We start from the raw sequence: 21,038 nt of genomic DNA on the forward strand, positions 1-21,038 counted from the left end.
CAAGCTTAGAGAATTTCCCCAGTTCCTTTTCTTTAGTGTCTTATATTTGCTTTGAAACTCACGAAGTGTTCTTTAGGGAGAGAGACTTTGTAAGAACCTCTGAAAGCCCTACGACTTGAGCCTACTCACATCGATTTTCTTTTGCCTCTGGCTCTAATACATAGTATTCATTCTTTGACTGTTCGTTAGACCCATGGTCTCATTTTTTAGTGTCAAGAAAACAATAAAAAAAAACCTTTTTTTTTCCCTTTTATTCTAGGACTCAAAACAAAATGCAAAAAAAAATACCTCTGGCATTAATTTTGCACAGATGAATGCTGTTACAGTATTCCTATTAGCATGTCCATGTGCTTGACAACATTTCAGATGGTATTTATAGGAATTTTCTGCCAGCCTGGTGCAAATTGCCAGAACCTTTAGGACACTCTTCCTCAACACAGAAGCAGTATATCCTCATTACCTGTGGCTGGACCAAGAAATCACATTAGTCAATGCCTGAATTGTTCCTTTACTTTCAGTGGTTTAAGAAACCCACTTTGTTTTGGAAATGGGGTTAGCTGAGTATATTTTAAAAGACTCAGAAATCTAAAAAGAGCAACAGCTAGGAGATTTAGGGGATATTTAGGATGTTTTATTTTTCTATGTTTCATTGATCTTTGAAAGATAACCTTTGCCAGACCAAATGGAATATGCCCATGTTTTGAATGGAGGCCTGTAAAGTCCTGAGGCCATGGAAGTACACCCTTTAGATCGTTAGGGAACAACTGAATTGTATTAATAATGGTTTTTAAAACTTGAATGTTTTTCATACCCGTGTTCTGAATATGCTGTACCTCTTATTATCTTATACGAGGTCCAATGGTGAATTGGGAAATGGGGAAACTGAGCCCAAGTCACTTGCATGAGGTCACACAGCTATTAAATGCTAAAGTTAGAACCCAAAGCTAAACTGGTCTCTAAAGCCCATGCGTTTAACTCCTGTGCTGTATTAATTATGGCTTAAAGAAACTAAGTATAATAGCTAATGAATAGGATCTGCATTTGGACCAACAGAGTATATAAAGGTGTTGTAAAATTTATTTTCCTTGCTGTACAAAAGTTGTCTGTTATCATTTCATTCTTCTATTTAAAGAATACTTATTCCTTTGGGACTGACAACAAATTTCAAATTTACTCCTCTGAGACCACAAAGAGGGTCTGATGTATTGGGGAACTGTTGAAGGGTCAACTTGCCTTCTTTGTCTTACTTACTCTGTTCTCCTTTTTTAATCCTAAATAGATTCATTCAAATGTAAGAAACATGAGGTATTTCTGAATAAAGTTTGAAGCTATGTATGAACCAGTTGGGCCTCAATAATCTCACCTCAGAGTATTCTGTTCTTCATAATATTATAATTCAACAGTGCCTGTTGTATGTGTCTCCAGGAGTTGAAACACTTGATAATTAGAAGCAATGATACAAATGCAAGTGAATTTAGGAGGCCAGTGGCAAAAAAAATTATCAATTTCTGATAAAAAATGCATGGACGCACACACAAATACACTCACCTACACACCTTTATTTTAAGTAGAATAAAATGTGACTAATTTCTTTTCTAAAGCTCAGTTCTTTGTAGGTGAGTGTCACATCTATATAGTAATTTAAGAACTGTCTATTTAAAGATCTCATGGTATAATTTATAGATTTCTCAGTGTGTTTGAGAAGTGTGGTCATTACATTTTGTTGGTCTAATTAGTAATGCACATATGTCTCTTTTTAGTGACATCATGACATTACTGTTCATAAGGCCATTCTTTCTTGAGGATATCATTACTTTCTATTGAAGAATTGATTTCACTCTTTGTTTAAATTTTCATACTGGTTGCTATATCAAATGTACAACTGAATGTCATTAAGGATTTAATACAAATGTAGATTAATTTTTACAAGGTTTGCTCAGCTTTCAGGGTACTCGCTCTCTATGAATTCTTATGTTTAGAAGGTTGTTTACTCTTTAGTCAGTCTAGCAAATGGGGCTTGGGGTAAATGAACTCATTCTCATGCACATGTTTCTAAAACAGTTCTTACTAATGTTTCAGATAAATTAAAATAAAAACCAACAAGAACATGAAAAGAGACTAAGAACAATGTTAATGTGGCAATTTAAACCGGTTTGGTTTTCCAAATGACCTTCCATCTTTCACAACTTTTAACAGTATGCAAGATCACTATCGTTAGTGCCAGACAGTATCGGTCTGGTGTGGAAAACTTAAAACTTTTTTCTAAATGTCTTTAAAGCTGAGATGGAGAAGAATGACTCTCTCTCTTTCACTTCCCCATGGGTCTAAGGTTGAATCATGGCTATGCTGTCCTCCCAACATATCGCTTATTGATTATCCAACATAGTTTTCTCTTTTACTCGCATGTACCATGCCTCAAAATTATCTTCTGTAGAGCTTTAGGTTTGAGACAGAGTGTATGGGGAGGGCATGCTTAGGAGGACCAAGAGCCCCTATGTATTTAGAGAAAGTAAATCATTGTGCTTTCTAATTTACTTAATTTAGTGCGTATAGAACTCTGGCAGTTTGGAATTTTGGATACTACTGATTTTACCCTGCATGTTTCTAAGAATATTTAGCTTTATATTTGCTATCAACTTCACTAATCCATTCCACAGTGAGTGGAGAGACGGTTATCACTATATTAATGTTGCAGCCAACAACAAGTTACAGAAAACCCAAAGTAATAGAATATATTTAAGGTGAATCTGGCACAACCCATTTGCCATCTTTCAGTATAATGCTTTGTTGTAACTAAAACTTGAGAGGGGTCAAAGCTTATGAAGATGGATGGTATCCCTCGTGTTGTCTGTCTTCTTTAGGGGTAAGATTAACAGTTAGAGATATAGGTTCTTTTCAGAAAAGTGCATGCTCCTTTTCTGTGAAGACATGTAAGAATTTACCCAAATTCATTTTGGATTAATAGAATTCTGAATACCCAAATCTACCAAGGAGGATCATTATGATAATCTCTAATTGGTAACTACATTAGCAGATAAAACTAACTTCTTTTGCCCTGAAGTTTGAAACACCAAGTTGCCTTTTTTTTCTTTTTTAATTTTTTTTTTTAACATTTATTTATTATTGAGAGAGAGAGACAGAGCATGAGCATGGGAGGGGCAGAGAGAGAGGAGGAGACACAGAATCCGAAGCAGGCTCCAGGCTCTGAGCTGTCAGCACAGAGCCCAACGTGGGGCTCAAACCCACAAACTGGGAGATCATGACCTGAGTCCAAGTTGGACGCTTAACCGACTGAGCCATCCAGGCGCCCCAAGAAGTTGCCTTTCTGTTTTTTCTCCTTGCCTGCAGCCTCTCCCTTTCCTTTTTATTTGTGTAAGAAACAATACTCCATTCATTGTAGTTTATCTTTTGATATGTTAATATTATGTTTTATCCCAACCAGAGAAGATACCATGATGGAGGCTGGAAACAGATCCATAGTTGTCTCTTTCATGAGCTTTGTGTTTGTTGTTGTCGTTGTTGTTATTAGTTTTTATCCCTTGGGAAGGAGAATGAGTCACCTTCTTAAATCATTTGTTCATAGCAGAAATGAATAGGAAATCTTGGAAACATCTCCCAACATAGCCACCCCTTTCCTATCTTATACCTCATGGAAGGCAGGTACTAGTTTAGTCACATGTGGAATCTTCTCTGTCAATAATTCCTATAAGAAGGTGGCTCTGAGATTGAAATGCCATGGTGACCTTTTAACTTGGCCTGTTGCTATATTTAATCCTAACAGTTTTCTTTCTGGCTTTTAGATTTTTTTGTAAATCGTTTCCAAGAGCACCTGTTTTGAGATTTTTATTTCATTTTTAATGTTGGTAATTTGGAATGGGATTCCCTAAGTTCCAGTATAGGGCTGTGAGTGAAAATTCATGAATTAAAATTCACTAGTTTCTGCTTGATCACTGTGAGGTTGGTTGATGAGACAGAACAGTTCCCCAAACATGGCTTCATTATTTTGTGATTTGAAGCATATTCATTAGGGGTATATCTCTACAATACTACTCTCCAAGTCTGTCCTAATTAGACAAATCATCCATGGATGGTAACAACAGTTACAAAAAGAATAAGGGGGCATCGTAGCAGTTAAAAGCATTATGTTTGAGGCTTAAAATTAATTAGATATTTCATGCCTGAAGGAGGTATCCTGAACAGACTTTATGAATAGATACTTGTTCAGAAAGGACCTCTCATAGAAAGGTAAGAGAGAGAGAGACTAGATAAACATATAAAGCTTGCACTAGTAATAGTTATTACTAGTAGTATTACTAGTAGTATTACTAGTAATAGTTATTACTAGTAGTAATATTACTAGTAGTAATATTACTAGTAGTAATAAAATTTAGGTACTTAAAAGTCTGCTAATACTCTATCACTATGTTTATAGCTGCTTTGATTTACAAATATTTACTTTGGGTTTTCTTCTTTTTTAAAATGTAGAACAAGTCCGGACAGATGAATAGAGATGTAAAGAATCATCTGTGATACTCTATTTAACATAGTTGATGAGATACCAAGGCCTCAGAATAAGAAGTCACCCTTGGCCATCAAGACTTAAATTGTCTTCTTCCCTCCACCAGAAGTTAGAGCAGTTACAAACACTTGAGAATAAGGAAGTACATGACCCCATGCTTCTGATAGGGTTCAGTACTGTGAGAGTAGATCATGCATGACTGAGACAATGCAAGTTTCCTACCATAGATAAAGCTGATCTGATAGGCAAATTATTCACAAACCAGGAAAATCCTGTGCTTCCATTGGCCCAATTGAGGTGTGGTTGGGGTGAGATGGATTCCCATCTCATGCTCCATGTCCAAAATATGATGATGGAGCACTGCATAGCTAAGACTAGCCTGACCTCAAACCTGTCAACCATGGGCAGAGTGACTTCGACTCCACCTCTACTAAAGATAAATTGATATCTATCTCTAAAAACTTCATAAACAAACCAACAACCTAGGATGTTTTTAATGACGTATTGACTTTTCAGATTGTTTTTTAAGCTGTTTTTTAAACTTTAAAGGCAACACTGATAATGAACGCTTCCAAATGGTAAAACAGAAAATCCCCTTCAAATATAACCGGCCCGTAGAGGAGTGGCTGCAGGAAAAAGGTAACCGTCGTTAAAACTTTCATTTTAAAATCATTTGATTCTAAACCCTCATTTTTAAAGCCTGCAAATAAATGTTCCTTAAATGATAATCGCCTGCTGCATAAATGACTGTTTTAATTTTCATTATAATTTGTGTCAGCTTCCACCTGCCATATGTTGATAAATCATGCTATAATACATTGCCATTAAAATACAGTTAAAGGGACTAACATCTAGCTTGCTATCAGCATGATAACCACAAACAAGAAATTCCAGGATCCTCTAAAAAAGAAATGTATTATGGCAATTTAACCACTGCATGACATTATTTGTTAATTTGTTTTAAATTACCTCTTATACCAAAGCTTTCTAAAGAAATTTCAAAAGTACTCTTTAAACTTACATCTTGAGGCTGTTTTGGCTTTACTCTCTAGCATGGATAACAAAACAATCATCAGATCGACTCTTATAACATAAACTGCCTAAGACAAATGTTATTAAGGGGAGCAGTGTTTTTTTAACAATTTGTTTTTAAACAAAGAACAAGAAAGATGAATTTTGCCTTTAGATTCAAACTTACAGAGGCAAAAGTATTTCATAAGAGGTTAATTGTGTCCTAGTTGCTGGCTGAAACTAAAAAAAAAAAAAGCTTATTTTACACTTTGGTTGTATAATACCCTTATGTGTTTAATATTTATGCAACAAAAGTGGAAGTGGTTAAGACAATGCGTTGGAAAAGAAAGGCTCATGAAAGGCAAAACAGCAGTTCTGATTTACTGAAGAAAACAACCACTTTGTTAATAAAAGAGGGCAGCGGTTATACCTGATGTTAGAATTTTCTGTGTGGCTTCTATTTGTTACCACGTAAAACTATTATCTTCCAATGAAGAAAATTCTCTATTTTCAGAAGCTATTTATTCCCTTCTTTCCTGAGCCAGTGCAAGCTACTCTTGTCTCGAGACCTTCAGTGGGTTCTTAAAATTCGTAGAGATTTGATGTAGTTACACATAAAAAGTAATTGAATATATTAATATGTAACCTAAGCAAGCTTAATTACAGTCTTAAGTTGGGTGACAACATTCAGACCCTTAAACACGGAAAATCCTCACTGAGACTTAACTGTTTGCCCTGTTTTTAACGTATGTGGTCTAATTAAAAATAAATTAAGAATAACTCTAAAAAGCAAATAATTCATTTAGTAATCACCAGCTCATAAAGTCCCTTTAACATTAAAGACTATGATTGCCTCACGTTTTAAAAAAAGGAGAAGAAAACTAGATGCATGTCTGAGTCTCATGTGCCTGAGAGAACTTTTTTTTCTTTCAATTTTATGTTAATAATATTTTCTTTTACTCCATTGCCTTTTGAAGTCTAAGTTGAAGAGCATGCCAGGCGTTTTCATTTGTATAAACCATTATAAAGTTATGAGTAGGCTTTTAGTTTTCCTGCTGATAGCATTGTTATCAGTTGGCTTTCATATAGAGAGACACTTTGAAATATACAACAAATCGAGGGGGAAGGGTGGTTCAGGTGGGATGGAGGGCGGCTTTCTAGTTTCTTAACCAAATATGTATATGTTCATATATGCATATAATATTGAAAATGGTATTTGCAATCTTGGAGTTTCTCTCTTCTGCATTATTTTAACGGAAATTACTTTTTTTTACACTTTGGGTGAGTAACATCTATTCATTCTATTGCTTTACCCCTTCCTCTGTCTAGCTAACCTTCCCTTCAAAAGGAGTAGAAAATATATACCAAAAGACCTTGTAAAGACAATGAGTGAAAAAGGGTAAAGATGGAAGGATGAATAGGCAGACGTATCAGGAAAGTACTTGGAATGCCTCTTTGAAGTTATTTCTGTCATTGGAGAAGAGATGTGGGTCACAACATCCCTGAGTCTGTTTTCTGGCTCTGTCTACTATTGACTGATACTTTCTGACCTTAGACAATCCATTTAACCTCTTTATATCTCAGATTTCCCATATGAGGAGAGGAGAAATAATACTGCCTATTCCCCAAGGGTGTTCTGAGGTTTAATTAATTAGTCTTTGTGTGACACTGTCTGGAGACGTGCAAAGATTTAATTTAAGCAGTATGTGAACTTGATATCCAAATGAGGTAGTAATAATGACTTCCAAGAACATGGGCACCTAAAACAAAACAGAAAGTAACCTGCTACAAACCCAGTACTAGTATAACCAAATTGAGTATTATGGATAATAGAACAATTCTTAGTTTGGGTTATAGATATAGATATAATGGCTGCTTATTATAAAAAAAAACACAACTGATCATAATGAATAACAATAATGAAATCTGGCATTGATTTTGAGAAATCTGGGGCAAATGATAAAACTTTCTCCAGTCAGTCCCTTATAATACCGCTTTTTAGGGAGAGGGTAGTGACGACTGATTCCCAGTTTATTCCCTTACTCCTGCTTAGGTTGGAGAGGTAAAATGACGAGAGGAAGAGATGGTGGGAAACTGAGAGTTTCCCACTATTACTTTAGTGATTGCCAACTTTACTCTTAACTTCCTAATCCAAGGTACAGAGGGCTAGGAAAGGGTCTATAACTAAAAGAAAAACAGATATAGCCAGAAACAGACCATGAAATAGACAAGCAAACAGAAATCCATACACTTCCCATAGCATGATGGAAAATTGAAGCATAGACAACCTCCTTCCCTATTTCACCCAACTAGTGTCTTCTTCTCAAGAAATAATTACTCAGATCTCTCTGAGATCACAACCATAGCCAGAAGTGGAGCAGTGGCTTAATCCTGTAGCCCAGAAAACATGCCTTGCCCTTCTCCATGCTTGGGTTAGTCTTGATCAAGCAAAGACCACTTTATGGAGTGTAATGTGGCAACTGGAATGAAAGAGATCCATCATTTCTAGCTAGTGTAATTCAACTTTGCATTTCAATTTTCTCTCTCTTTTTATTTGTAATAATTGTCAGAATGATATCACCAGGAAAATAAGGTGGACTGTTATTGATGTGAAGTGCTTTCAGAAATACTAGAAATATAAAATCTCTTACCTATAACTAGCTATATCTATTAACTGATCATCGATGCTAAAGCATATACGAAAAAGGAGATGAGTAAATATTATTGTTGGCCAACAGTTGTGTGAATGGAAGGGATAGCTTGACGTTGGGCTATCTGGTGTAAGCTACTGAATTGAGTCCTAGAGATCTCCTTTTAGGCAGCTTCTTCTTTATTATGTTAAGCTGCCCCCAGTGCCTATGCCTATGCCTATATGGGTGTATTTATTCTCCCTTTCCATCATGACATTTCTTATGCAGTAAGCTTAGGGCTCCTAGATAAAGCTGTAGTCAAAAAAATAACAGTAAAGAGATTTGAGCTGCAGGTCATTATCCAGTGTTATTGTTCATTGAAGATTTTGCTGCATCTTTTGTGAGAAATGAGAGACCAAAGGGCAGGTGATGATGTATGTGCACAGAGCACTGAAGAAATTGGTGGGAAAATAATGGAAATCTATTAGATCTATTTTGATTGTTCCCTTAGCATCTTGACAATTCTGTTATCAAGTCCAACAGATTCCGTTTCCATGCTCCAAATATTTTTATAGAGTGTAGATCATTTTCACTATAACAAAATTCTTTGGTCAGTTCTCCATACTGCAGTGTTTGAAGCTTCCAAAAAGGTATTATTTATAAATTATTCTTGACTATGCTGTTAAGAGTTTCCCCATGAGCAGAATTGACTCTTGTATAAAGAGTTCTCTCTGAGCAGATGCATTTTCCCTTCTTTGCCTCTTTTGTTTCATCCATTATTATGCATTCAGAAGGCATTCCACATTATATACCAGAAATTCAAGGATAGGTAATTATTGTATAGAGTTAAAGAACATGTAATAGTGGTAGAGGATAAGAGCCCAAACATCAGAGTATGCCTCTATTCAAATTAGAGATTGTGGAGCAGAAACCCTAGTCTTTTAAAAATAAGCTCCCTTTTAATAATCAGGCAATAATAACAGAACATTCCAGTCATTTATAGCTAAAAATAATCCAAGTGATTAGATTGAGAATTTGTGGAGCATTGTTTTATTACTGACTTAAGTGGAGAAAAATTCAAAAAGGATATATTTAATTCCATTAATAAGTTTCCCCCACTTCTCCATATGCAAAAGCAGAAGGAATTATCTGGAGAAATAATAGCATAGAATGCCTTGGCCTTAAAAAGCTGTTTGGGTTTTTCTGGGAAAGACCTGGCACTAGAGAGGCTTTTTTAAGTGGAGGTAGTTGGGAGGAAGATAAATTGAGTTGCACTATTCTAGACTCTGTTCTGTCATGATTTCATTCTGATAATTTTCTATTCAGAGAAGCACAAATGGTTCTCCAAATGGGAACTCCAAATAAGTTGAGCTACTGATAGTCTTCAACACATTAATATACCTTTATATCATTTTAAGGAGTTTTTTGTGTCTCTTTTTTTCGTTAATACCCATCCTTTCTTTTATAATGCATTGATTTGGAATGACATTTTCCCCCGCCCCAGAAACATTATCAATGCCTGTTTATTTCCCATATTTTAGGGAGAGATATAGTTGTGTGACCATAATCCGCCCTCTCCAAAGATAAAAGAGATAGGAAATTATCTGTCATGATGTTTATTGTTTAATAAACGTCAAGTATAGATAGAATATTATGTATTATGTAGGAAATGAGGTATTTGGTGAGTAAACTGTTCATATCTATAATGAATCCAAGTCTTTAATTGAAATTTAATTTCAGTTAATTTAGTTATCAGACCTATTTTTTTTAATTCAGTGTCATAAGTTACCTCACAGAGTTTTTGTTTGCCATATATAATTCTTTTTAGTTGTTATTCTGTGACACTGTAAGTTAAAAATGAATACAATAGGTATTTATTACTATTATCACCTGATTTGGGGGTTACTTTCTGTCATCCACAACGACATACCCACCAAAAATACTGCAATGCTTTGTATCATTGAACCAAGATTTCTCATTCCTCACAATAATGAAATAGAGACTCAATTATTCAGTTTATCTAGGATATTCAGCTAGACAGTGGAAGAGATAAACATAGTGAAATGTTACTTGCTACTATCTATTGAGTTTTTGTTATCCAATTTTCTCCTCTTCAATTGCTCAAGGAAGGCTGTTTTGATACCTGGTCCATTCAGACCAGGTAAGACAAAGAAGATAACATATGGGAATAATAATGTTTCCTCCACCCAACCCACTAGGACGGCAGTTAACCATCTTCAACACCCAGGCGCAAATAGCCATTGGCGGAAAAGACAAAGGACGTCTCTTCCAAGGGCAGCTCTCTGGGCTCTATTATGATGGTTTGAAAGTACTGAACATGGCGGCTGAGAACAACCCCAATATTAAAATCAATGGAAGTGTCCGGCTGGTGGGAGAAGTCCCGTCAATCTTGGGAACAACACAGACGACCTCCATGCCACCAGAAATGTCTACCACTGTCATGGAAACCACCACTACAATGGCTACTACTACAACCCGCAAAAATCGTTCTACAGCAAGCATTCAGGTAAGCCTTTCTACAACTATTAATTGAGTCTTCTTGATTGTCTTTGAGACATTACTATAATGTCAGTGTTGCTATATTGCTAAAGTATCTGACTTACCATGTTTGTAAGAAGGATGCCTATAGACACTTATAGGAGTAGAGAAAGACAAAGTCATTGCTAAAGAAGTTATAAAAGTTTTATGTGCACTCATGGGTTATTATCCCTATCATATTTATTGCTGAAATGGTAAGGCTGTTATTCAAAATGAGGAATGGCTAACACTTTCAGTATGAAATACTCCCTCCTTTCATTTCATTTCTTTTCTTTTCAATAGCAAAAAAGGAAAAGGGGGAAGGAAAATTTGTTATCCTAGGAAAGACTATATCCTACTTCAGTTCTATTCACATCCTCTTCATGGCTTTGCTGAAACATGAACCATTCACTTGAGGCCAATGAGTAGCATTAAATCAAGGACAATTGAAGCTAGAAGTTTAACTAATCCTTACAAAATACAGTTTTTGTTTAAATTTTTAAGTGTTGATCAATCACTTATTTTTTATCCATTTTGTTTCCTTTGTATTTGACCAAGATCCTAATTACATTAGAAATTGTGAAGGTCTGAGTTTAGCTACGTAGGAAGTCCTTAGTTTTGTGGAAACACTTTTTGTTTTTTCACTTAAAAGTAATTATACCCACGCTAAAGCTTAATGCTTTGCTGACTCCCTTGGCATTTCATAAATCTAGTTAGTAGGGAATAGGAGGTTAATCGAGTTATTAGCCTTAAATGCTGTGGCATAAAATAAGACATTCCAATTGCTTGTGGGGAAATTACCCCTAGCCTAGTTAGTGTTTATAGATGATTCAGTAGATCAGTACTTGTCCTTTCTGTTTCTTAGTTTTAAGACATTATCCAGGGGCTCAATTGAGCCTTTGACATCACCCTTCCATTGGCTTCAGTGGGCATTGTAAACATAAAGTCAATAATCAATTAAGCCCCCTATGTGTTCTCATTCTTCTGAATTAAGTTTATGTGAGTTAAGTAGAGGTAAAACTGTTGTCTTCCTTTTCCCTTTTCTTTAAGCAGAAATATCCAGGCAGCTCCTTACAGGATCCCACAGTAACAATTTGAATCTGTATGCACTGATGATGTTACCAGGCCAATTTTATGTGTTTTAGAAAGGCTAAGAAGCTGGTTAACATAGCAGTCATATAGTTGTGTGTGCCCTTGCATGTATACCTACATACATGGTGGAAAAAGAAATAGCTTCTTCCCTACTGATATTAAAGCAATAACTCCTGACACTTCACTCTACTCACTGAAAAGAAGATAAAAGGCAATATATATTTCTATTATGACTCTCTATAGCTCAAGAGCAGATCTGTTTATGGTTGGTGAAAGGATAGTTCTGTCTGCACAGGTCCTGGCAGACTTGTTCTGTTTCTGTCATAATACAGTCTGCTAACTCTGTGGGAAGCAGAGGAACAAATGGCTTTTTCTTCATAGGAATGGCTGGTCCTACAGTCTTTTTCAAGACCAAATTTTTACTGACCTCAGGACGATTTAATGATACACAGGGATATAGGGACTAAGCTATGGTAATTATCAGTTTTTGGCTTTCCCTCTTACAGCAAATATTCACATAGGAGCAGACTGAGTGAGTCTTTCCAAAAACTAAGGAAGCCAGAGCTTCCAGAGAAGAGTAGCGTACAAAGTACAGAAGTCTTGCAAGTGATTATGACTCTGAACATCATAGAACCTGTTGTCATTGTGAAGGATGTGGACAGCTGGAGCATGCTCTCTAATAGCCTCCTGTCTGGTGTGTTTCTTTCCCTTTGAGTCCAGTGATAATTGGATTTCATCTACATGACTTTCCTTTTGCTTCTGCAATGGCTATAAAAATGACTTATAAATGTGTTGACATTCTTTGCTTTTAAGGGTTTGTAAATACAAACTCTTAGAGGAAAGACAGTGGACTAGCAGAATTGGATGAAACTGGAATGAGGGATTAAAAAGCTCCATGTTCTTTGTAAAGATTAGCTACAGGAAATAATACCATGCCAAGGATTTCGGCCTTTTTTGTTCTTGCCAACTAGCCAGAAGAACTTTGCCCTGACGCTTGTTGTAATGAGCACTGGGTGTTACGTGTAAGTGATGAAACATTAAATTACACTGTATTATTATTATACTGTATATTAGTTAACTTGAATTTAAATGAAAACTGGAAACGACAAAAAATTAACACAAATAAGAACTTTGCCCTAGGTTACATAAAAATGCAATAGCCTGCCTTGTCACCAACCCTTTTCTCATCTCAAGTACAGATTACATCAAGCCTATGTTTGGACTGGGGACCCAAGATTTAGGACAATTCCTAGACTCTGAAGATTTTGGGTGAGGAAGGTCAGTCTCAGAAGCTCTAATATGCCCTATGTGATCTAGCTAATTTTCTTGGGTGAAATAAACTCACAAAATTTTGACCTCGGAGAAAAAAAAAAGTGGGAAAGACTGGATTTCACGTTTACCAGAACGATCATGTATGAAATCTTATAGCCTTTTCTAGATGATACTCTATTCTGGCTTCCTTTGCTTTGATAGCCTTGCTGGACCAGGGTTGTCCTAAAATTAGACTCATCCAGGAAAAACAAAATAAGCATCAAAACCTGGTGTAAAACCATATGGTTATACAAAAATCCATTGGTTCCTTTTTTTTTTTTTTTTTGAGTTTATTTTGAGATAGAAAGAGAGCATACACATGTGCATGCACAAGTGGTAGAGGGGCAGAGAGAAAGGGAGAGAGAGACTCCCAAGGAGGCTTCATGTTGTCAGCACAGTGTCGGACACAGGGCTCAATCCCATGAACCGTAAAATCGTGACTTGAGCCGAAATCAAGAGTCAGACACTTAACCGACAGAGCCACCCAGATGCCCCTCCAGTGGTTCTTTCTTTAAACATAAGCTAAGAAAATATCATTCGGCAGTTTGTTTCCGATTGGCTTTGATTTGTGTTGATTTCAGACCAAAGGAAACCTGCAAAGTGCCTTCAGTGCTGTTCTTACCTGTGTGTGAACATAAACAAATAGCTTTTCAGTTGACATGGCCCTTCAATGCCCCAGCCTCCTGGAAGTAATCACTACTTTGATATTTCTGATGCTCTTCTTTGTTACAGAACTGCTTGTGGATCATATGCACTGTGTAAATTACTCACAGCTATGGTGCTTGAACATCAGGTCTTCACCCTATATTAAGGAGAGTATCTCCAGGTCCTCTCCTGAACATTAAAAAAAAAAAATTAACATTGAGAAAGCAGGTGGGTGCATTGAGAAGCAGATGAGTACATTGAGAAAGTGAATGCGTGGGTAATAGTACTTAAATAGAGGTAGGTGCTCAATAAATATTTATTGAATAAATTGGAAAACCAAAAAGGCTTTATTACATACCTGTCACTTAGCAACTGAAGCATGGCTTACAGACAATTTTCCCTCCAGGATGATCAACGTGCTTTGGATAGTTTTATTTTTTTTTTTTCTTCAGTGGTAAGGCTATAGCAGTGGTTAAATGCATGTACTTGGAGTCAGGCTGCCTGGGTTTAAAACCTAGATCTTCATATGAGTTCAGTGACTCTGAGCGAGTCACATTGTAGCAGGATTCTAGCACAGAGAGTCATGACACCCCAAGGCTTTTCTTTCCAAGCAGCAGCTTTATTCATGCCGGCACTGCTCGGTTGGGTTCATACCCAAAGAACTGAGCCCTGAACACCACCTAGCATAGTTTTTTATATATTTTCTACTTGTTTGTCTCCCATATATGGCAACACACACAAACATGCAGTCTGATTAAGTGGTCTCATGTTACAAGGTCATGAGGGATGTTGTCACGTACCTTGTTACCTTGAGTTTTTTGTCTTTTTGTGTTTTCTTTCCTTAGGGAGGGGACCCTAACACAACATATGTTCTACTTAGCAATTGTTATGAAACAAATTTTCCCATAACTTAGTGTTTGGGCAGGGCTCAGCAAGGCAATTTTTCTGCTCTACATGGAACTGACTGAGTTTACTCAGTGACTACTCTGGTCTGGAGAGTCTGGCTCCACTCACACACCTTGTGACTTGGTGGGTTAACTAGAAACACTGGACTCAGCTGGATCCATGACCCCCTATATGTAGTTTCTAGGCTTTCTTTCATAGAGGTTTAGGGCTCCTAGAGAAAGTTGTTCCAAGTTTCAGGGAAGGGAGACATTAACCTCACTTATCGATGGGAGGAGAGCAAGAATTAGTAACTAATATAAGCCTACCAAGTTGTAAAATTAGAGGGAGGGAAGGGTATTCCAAGGTACTGCTGACACCATGGGATTGTTGTGAGGGTTAGCTGAGTTAATATAAGTAAAATTCTTAAAACAGGTACATCTTAAAGAATAAGATTGAGGGGCGCCTGGGTGGCGCAGTCGGTTAAGCGTCCGACTTCAGCCAGGTCATGATCTCACGGTCTGTGAGTTCGAGCCCCGCGTCAGGCTCTGGGCTGATGGCTCGGAGCCTGGAGCCTGTTTCCGATTCTGTGTCTCCCTCTCTCTCTGCCCCTCCTCCGTTCATGCTCTGTCTCTGTCTGTCCCAAAAAAAATAAATAAAAACGTTGAAAAAAAAAATTAAAAAAAAAAAAAAAAGAATAAGATTGAATATGTTTTAACCTTATTATTATACTCTGCCCTCAACATTTGGTATGTAAGTCAGTACCCTCTCAGGCAAGGATCTACCTCAGGAAATGGGTCTGCTTCCACTGTCAGTAGCATCTGTAGTTCACAGTGGGGGCTAGGTGGTTTTGGGGGGATAGGGATTTGAAGGAGGGTCAAGGTAGAATTTGAAGGCTGGAATGTGTCCTGGCAAATGAAAAGTTTTTAAGATCTCAGGAATTGACTTCTCTGATAGCTCACTCCTCATCTTTAATTTTCTCTTCCATTTAAAAATTTTTTTTACATTTATTTATTTTTGAGAGACAGAGAGAGATAGAGCACAACCGGGGGGAGGGGCAGAGAGAGAGGGAGACACAGAATCCGAAGCAGGCTTCAGGCTCTGAGCTGTCAGCGCAGAGCCCGACGTGGGCCTCAAACTCACGAACCATGAGATCATGAGCTGAGCCGAAGTTGGACACTCAACCGACTGAGCCACCCAGGCGCCCCTTTTCTCTTCCATTTTAAACCACCATGGGGTTCTATGGGCCTCAAAGAATATGTTCTGTTATGAAATGTATCCACACATATTTTTAAGGTTACAAAGAAGAATCAGAAACATTGCCATCATGGAGTTTGACATGAGCAATCAATATGAGGTAGTGACCCACAAATGGTAGTGGTATGGGGAGAGGAAGGGGTTAGTATGGGATGGCTTGACTGGATCCCACAAATTAGGTGGGAATGGAACTGGACCTTGTAGGATGAGTATAATTGGGTACATGGTGATGAGAAACAAATCTCAGTTGGCTACATATCAGAAGCTGAGTGTCAAAATCAGGGATGGTAATTCCTGAGAGAGAGAACCAAGTCCAACTGGAGCAAAGAATGGATAGAGGAGGTTTGTGAGAGGCGAGAGATCCAGATTCTGAGAGTCATGGCCCCACACTCCCCTAAATGAGAGAGGACCAAGAGGAGAGAACTGCACTGGGTTTCCTGTTGGTTTTACTACCAGGGGTGCCCAAGCAATTACGCAGGCATTTGTATTACAACTGACCTCTGTGTCAGGGTTACTATCATGACACTGACAGGTCAGCTTCTTAAATGGAAAAGTTTAACTCAGTCTGTGTTCAAATTTCTTGATACCCATTCAGGAAAGAAGGCAAAAGTGAGAAATAAAAGTCTTTGGTAATTTGTGGTCACCAGGACCAAATTGTTCCTATGAGGCAGGAAATGGCTAAGAGGAAAGTAGTTCCAAAAATAATGTGTATTCTCTTACCTTAAGCCTACAGACCTAGTCGTTATCAGTAGAGAAAGAATTCAGTGTGTTCTGTGCACATCACCATTTGGAATCCTTTATATGCTATTAGCAGGATACTGATCGTGACCCACTTTTTCTGTGCTGGGCATTGGTAAAGTCACCTTGACATTGGCCAGTGCTGCCTGGCACCAGAAAATTACCAGAAAATCACAATGTTCAGCCAGATTGGAGCTATCCTAATAAACAGAAATGAAAGACTTGAGAGTTTTGTGAGATTTCATTCTTACCTCAAACTCATAAATTTGGCAGTTGAAGATGAACCACTTTCAAAAATTCCAGAAGGAAGCCAGTTTTTTTAGGTTTTGTAACAGCACCTATATGGAAATTCCTCCTTGTGGTCTGCTTTCAGTTTTAGGCTGGGACTAGTAAAAAACACACTTCAGCTTTGATATTGACTATTACAAAATAAAACAAAGAAAAAACTTAGGATTAAAAACTTGCTCCTTCAGGGGTGACTGGGTGGCTTAACTGGTTAAACGTCTGACTTCAGGTCATGATCTCATGGTTTGTGGGTTCAAGCCCTGCATTGGGCTCTGTGATGACAGCTTGAAGCCTGGAGCCTGCTTCAGATTCTGTGTCTCCTTCTCTCTGCCCCTCCCCTGCTCATGCTTTGTCTTCTTTGTCTCTCAAAAATAAATAAAGTGTTTAAAAACTTGATCCTTCATACTGCCTATTTCAGGTAGAGTTCCAATATATTTGAGGGCAGTGGGTGTACTCTAGAGTAAGAATTTCTGAGCTGGATTCCAAGTTCTTCTAGTTACTTAGCTGTGTATCTCTGGGCAGGTTGACTGGCCTCTTTAAGCCTTGGTTTCATTATCTGTAAAATGGGCATAACAATAACAGTACTTTTCCTATTGTGGTGAGTAATAAATATGACTATGCGTGAAAAGAACTTAGGCCATGACCTACCCATAAGTTTTCACTAAATCCTAAATCCTAGGATTTCACTAAATCCTAGACTTAAGGAAACCGCTTCAAACCAAGAGGCTCTCCCAGAATTCACAGATCCCCATAAGGCTTAGATGTCCTGTATGATTGGTTATATAAGCATGTTAACTTTAAAAATAAAACTCAGTTATTTTACCAGCAAAAATGGGTTAATTTGGGAATAGCAGAGAATTACAATTTGGGACAAGTAAGCTATAGGAAAACCATAGGCACGTCTGGGAAACACAGGAGAGGACAGGTCTCATAGAGAAAAGGGAGTTGGGAAGGGTGTCATAAACAGTAAGTGTGTTGGAGTGAACTGGGAGTTCAAAGTTTAGTGGCTGTTCATTGGCTGAATTGTGGAGGTCTCTCATTTGCTGGGCTGTTACCAGGGGAGGAGAAAAGCTTTCTTAACTCCTGCTGGGAGAGTACAGTAGTAGCTAATGTATTATCAACTTACCAGGTCCCTCTCTTCTTGTTGGACCTGAAATTGACCAAGAGTGGTAGAGCTTGGCCTCCTGGTTCCATTTTAAACAGTTCCCCTTTTTAATTTTCCCCAGTACAGGAGAACAATTTTGTCTAGACCTATACAACCCCATAATAACCCAGGATTTCCTTTGAATGTCCCAGATTGAACCAGAGCCCTCAACTCCTCAATTAGAAGAGATTTCTGTGGAAAAGTCTTTCATTTTCTGATGTAGGAATTGGCTTTGCTGAATGGTTATTACATCAAAGTGTTCTATTAGGGCAAAGTGTATGAAATTGCCATTTTTATAGATTGAAACGGTCAAGTATCAGGAATTTTATATGATTCAACAAAACACATGACCCACACATTTACAGAATACAGTTATCAATGGCATTTTGAGATTTTGGCTAGAACACCAAATTTTCTCAAGGTTCTTGGAGTAACCAAACTGTCTTAGATTGGGATACGAGATAAGTCTATTTACCTCATCCTAAATATCATGCTTTATAATAGGAGGTAGATCACGTGGTATCAGGAATGGTTGCACCTGCCTAAGGAATTATCCCCTCAGGGCCCCTCCACCTTTTTCTTGCTGCCACCGGCTTGACAGAAGTGAGACAGTAGTCTACACAGTTTCCAAGCCCTCACTTTTACCACTAGACAACAAAGCCTCCAGGGGAAGTTTATTTTTAGGATTAGGGCTCAACTAATATTGATTAACAGCCTTACATAATGTGCGGCTCCAGGGCTCGTTCCTTTCCTGCCAAGCCTCATAACTGGGGAAGGCGCTGAAGATTTGTCAGTCTAATTAGACTTAAGCTGCCAGCCAAGAAATATCTTCTGTCTTCTCCTTACCCTCATGCAGGTACTTTCTTTTCCCCTCTCAAAGAATAGTTTGAGGGGGAGGGAATTGGACTCTAATTTTCTCATTAGCTGGTAAGACTGCAGTGATAATTTCTCTCAGAGATTACATCATTCTCATGGGAAAAAGAGAGAGAGAGAGCACGAGAGCACGAGAGCACACGCACGCTTTGTGGGTTTACCTACCTCTTAAAGACCTATATGTTGATAGTACAAGTAGGCCAGGGAAGAGAATACAGTGTCATTTCTTTTGGTCCCCTCTTTAATACTTTAGTTTTAGTGGATGGGATCAGTACTTCCCAAAGCTGAGGTTAGTCCCTTAAAGGGTCCTAGGAGAAGGTCCTTATCATAGACAGGCAGGAAACCTAAAAATTGTGAGAAGTTGTAGAGATGCCCTTCTAATTAGGATGTAATATTTCTAGGATAGAAAGTTCACCAGATCTGCTGATCAAGTGATGGTTCTTATTTTGAACAACCGGGAGAAAAGTGGGGTCAGCTCTTGACTACTCACTGTAGAGGACACTCAACGTTTCTAAAGCTCCAGGTGGTTTTGCCAATCACCCAACATACTACATGGCTAAGTCTGAAGCAAAAATCCTTACTGTGTGATGTATGGATTTCCTCCTTGCTCTCTGGCCTTCTTTTCTGCCACACTGCTTCAGGTACATAGGTCTTCTTGATCTTCCTTGAACATAGGGCCCAGATAAAGGAGAGGCGAGAAGGGTTGTACAGTTGCAGAGTTGGATCTTGTCTGTATTTAAAATGTTGAGGGGCACCTGGGTGGCTTGGTCGGTTAAGGGTCCGACTTCGGCTCAGGTCATGATCTCATGGTCCTTGAGTTCAAGCCCCGCGTCGGGCTCTGTGCTGACAGCTCAGAGCCTGGAGCCTGTTTCAGATTCTGTGTCTCCCTCTCTCTCTGCTCCTCCCTGTTCATGCTCTGTCTCTCTCTGTCTCAAAAATAAATAAACGTTAAAAAAATTTTAAAAAAATAAAAAAAATAAAATGTTGATATTTTGCTTATGGAAAATTGTTTGCATTGATATTGACTCCAAAATATTGCAATATAATACCATGTGTCTTGAATAAGTGATTTGGGTTGGCACCCCCTTAAATGTTATACCTTACATGAATACATCATTAGTGCCAGCCCAGCTTGAACGTATCAAGCACCTCTGTATCTTTTCACTGGTCATTTTCTCTGCTTGAAGCAGCTCTTCCAAGGTATTTGCATGACTCACTCCCTTACTTCATCCAAGTTTCTGCCCATTTGGTACCTTAACAGAGAGGACCTCCTTGACCATCTTCTGTAAAATAACACTCTCTACTACCTGGTACTTTGTTGTCTGCCATAGCAGTTATTTATACCCGACATTATGTCACATATTTATTTGTTTATTGTCTCTACTTCATGGTATGTGAGTTCCTGGATGGCAGGATCTTTGTCTCAGACACTGTTAGAGCTCTGCAGCATAGGTAAACCCTCAGTCGGTATTAGTCAAAACATACAAATCTACCAACGTCTTCTCAGGGAATACACACACCTCTTAATACTCACAGGCTGGATCTCACTTCCAAGCACCTTACCCCCGACAGGTCCTCTCCCTGATGGGGCTCACCGGTGACAGTGGTCATTAGCAGTGGTTTTGCTGCTCTTAAATTTTTGCCTTAATAATAATGAGTCCCAGGAAGGTTCCCTTGTATCTGGTGCGCATATTATTCACTTCTGGTCTTAAATTCTCTTTCCTTAGGGCTTATTTGTTGTCATAATAACAAGGGCTTCTTCTAATGCTCAGAGTTTTCAGAACACTTTGGGAAATATAATGTTACCCATTTTGCCTCTCCAATTTCTTCTCCTTCTTATTTTTCCAAATTACTTAATTCTTAATTCTCCTAAAACCTACCTTTAAATATAGGTAAAAAACAATTATTTCTAATGACCCACTGCTTCTATTCATTGGTATGGAGAGAAAATTTACTTGAGGTTCATTTATCTGGTTGTATGTGTGTGTGTAGGTCGGTGGGAATCTTCGACCTGCTTTTTGTTAGCTCTTTTGTTTTTGTCTTATGGCTGAGTATGTTATATGAACCCGCTTATCCCTGGACATGACCCTGTGACACCGCTGGCTTCACAGTC

The 21,038-nt window shown here is 38.0% G+C and overlaps 1 protein-coding gene across 8 annotated transcripts in view; it reads left to right on the plus strand.

Moving 5' to 3' along the window:
- The window catches only part of NRXN3 (neurexin 3), a 1,124,854-nt gene that overhangs the window by 960,911 nt on the left and 142,905 nt on the right, over positions 1–21,038 (plus strand). For 5 of the 8 annotated variants that reach the window (XM_032593428.1, XM_030319691.1, XM_032593426.1 and 2 more), the window contains 2 exons: positions 5,069–5,158; positions 10,380–10,687. In XM_032593428.1, the coding sequence (XP_032449319.1) occupies positions 5,069–5,158; positions 10,380–10,687 (398 nt within the window). The remainder of the gene's footprint in view (positions 1–5,068; positions 5,159–10,379; positions 10,688–21,038) is intronic. The other 3 variants (XM_030319688.1, XM_030319692.1, XM_030319698.2) reach the window with 1 other exon arrangement.

Source organism: Lynx canadensis, chromosome B3 (assembly GCF_007474595.2).
Source record: "Lynx canadensis isolate LIC74 chromosome B3, mLynCan4.pri.v2, whole genome shotgun sequence".
Lineage (NCBI taxonomy): Eukaryota > Metazoa > Chordata > Mammalia > Carnivora > Felidae > Lynx > Lynx canadensis.